The sequence below is a fragment of the Penaeus monodon genome, chromosome 34, assembly GCF_015228065.2.
Source record: "Penaeus monodon isolate SGIC_2016 chromosome 34, NSTDA_Pmon_1, whole genome shotgun sequence".
In the NCBI taxonomy this organism is placed as follows: Eukaryota; Metazoa; Arthropoda; class Malacostraca; order Decapoda; family Penaeidae; genus Penaeus; species Penaeus monodon.
In genome coordinates, this window is record NC_051419.1 from 28,258,829 (window position 1) to 28,259,407 (window position 579).

The 579-nt window shown below is 40.1% G+C and overlaps 1 protein-coding gene across 1 annotated transcript in view; it reads right to left on the reverse strand.

Moving 5' to 3' along the window:
- The window catches only part of LOC119594675 (sialin-like), a 9,118-nt gene that overhangs the window by 6,011 nt on the left and 2,528 nt on the right, over nt 1–579 (reverse strand). The window contains exon 2 of the mRNA XM_037943732.1: nt 22–233. Coding sequence (XP_037799660.1) covers nt 22–233 — 212 coding nt within the window. The remainder of the gene's footprint in view (nt 1–21; nt 234–579) is intronic.

A 579-nucleotide genomic window follows, 5' to 3' on the forward strand; every position in this document is an offset into this window, starting at 1 on the left:
CCCATCCATTATAAATGTTACCTCATTCGCACTAGCAGCCGGGTCGTAATCATCAGGAAGCGGACAAACTTCATCACTTTTATTAGATGTGGTGTTCCCGTAGTCAACCTCCGTTTTCACCATGGCAACGATGGCAACGGAGAGGTTGACTCGCATCGCGTAGACTGATGTGAAGCCTAGAAACCCTAGGAAGCCTAGTGTGTGTCTCGCTCCCCAGCATTCCTTCGGTGCGTCTGAAATTATTGTATAACAAAGGGTAGATTATATAGTGAAATGTGGGTTGTATGTGCGTAGACTTTTCCCTGTTTCAAGCGAGTGGTTGTGTGCAGGGGGGAAGGGGTATGCCTGGTGTGTTCACGTGTGTGGGATACAGATCTGATTATGATAAGAGATCATATATTGATATTCTTAAAATTCCTAAAGGGATTTTTTTATTCACAACTTACAGTGAGCAAATATAGATATACTAAACTGTAAAGTTTTCATAAAAAGCAGTTATAGAGGAATATCAGCTACTTAATCCTACTTAAGAAAAAAACAAGATATAGTACTGTAAATCCGTTAATAAGAAGAATTTGT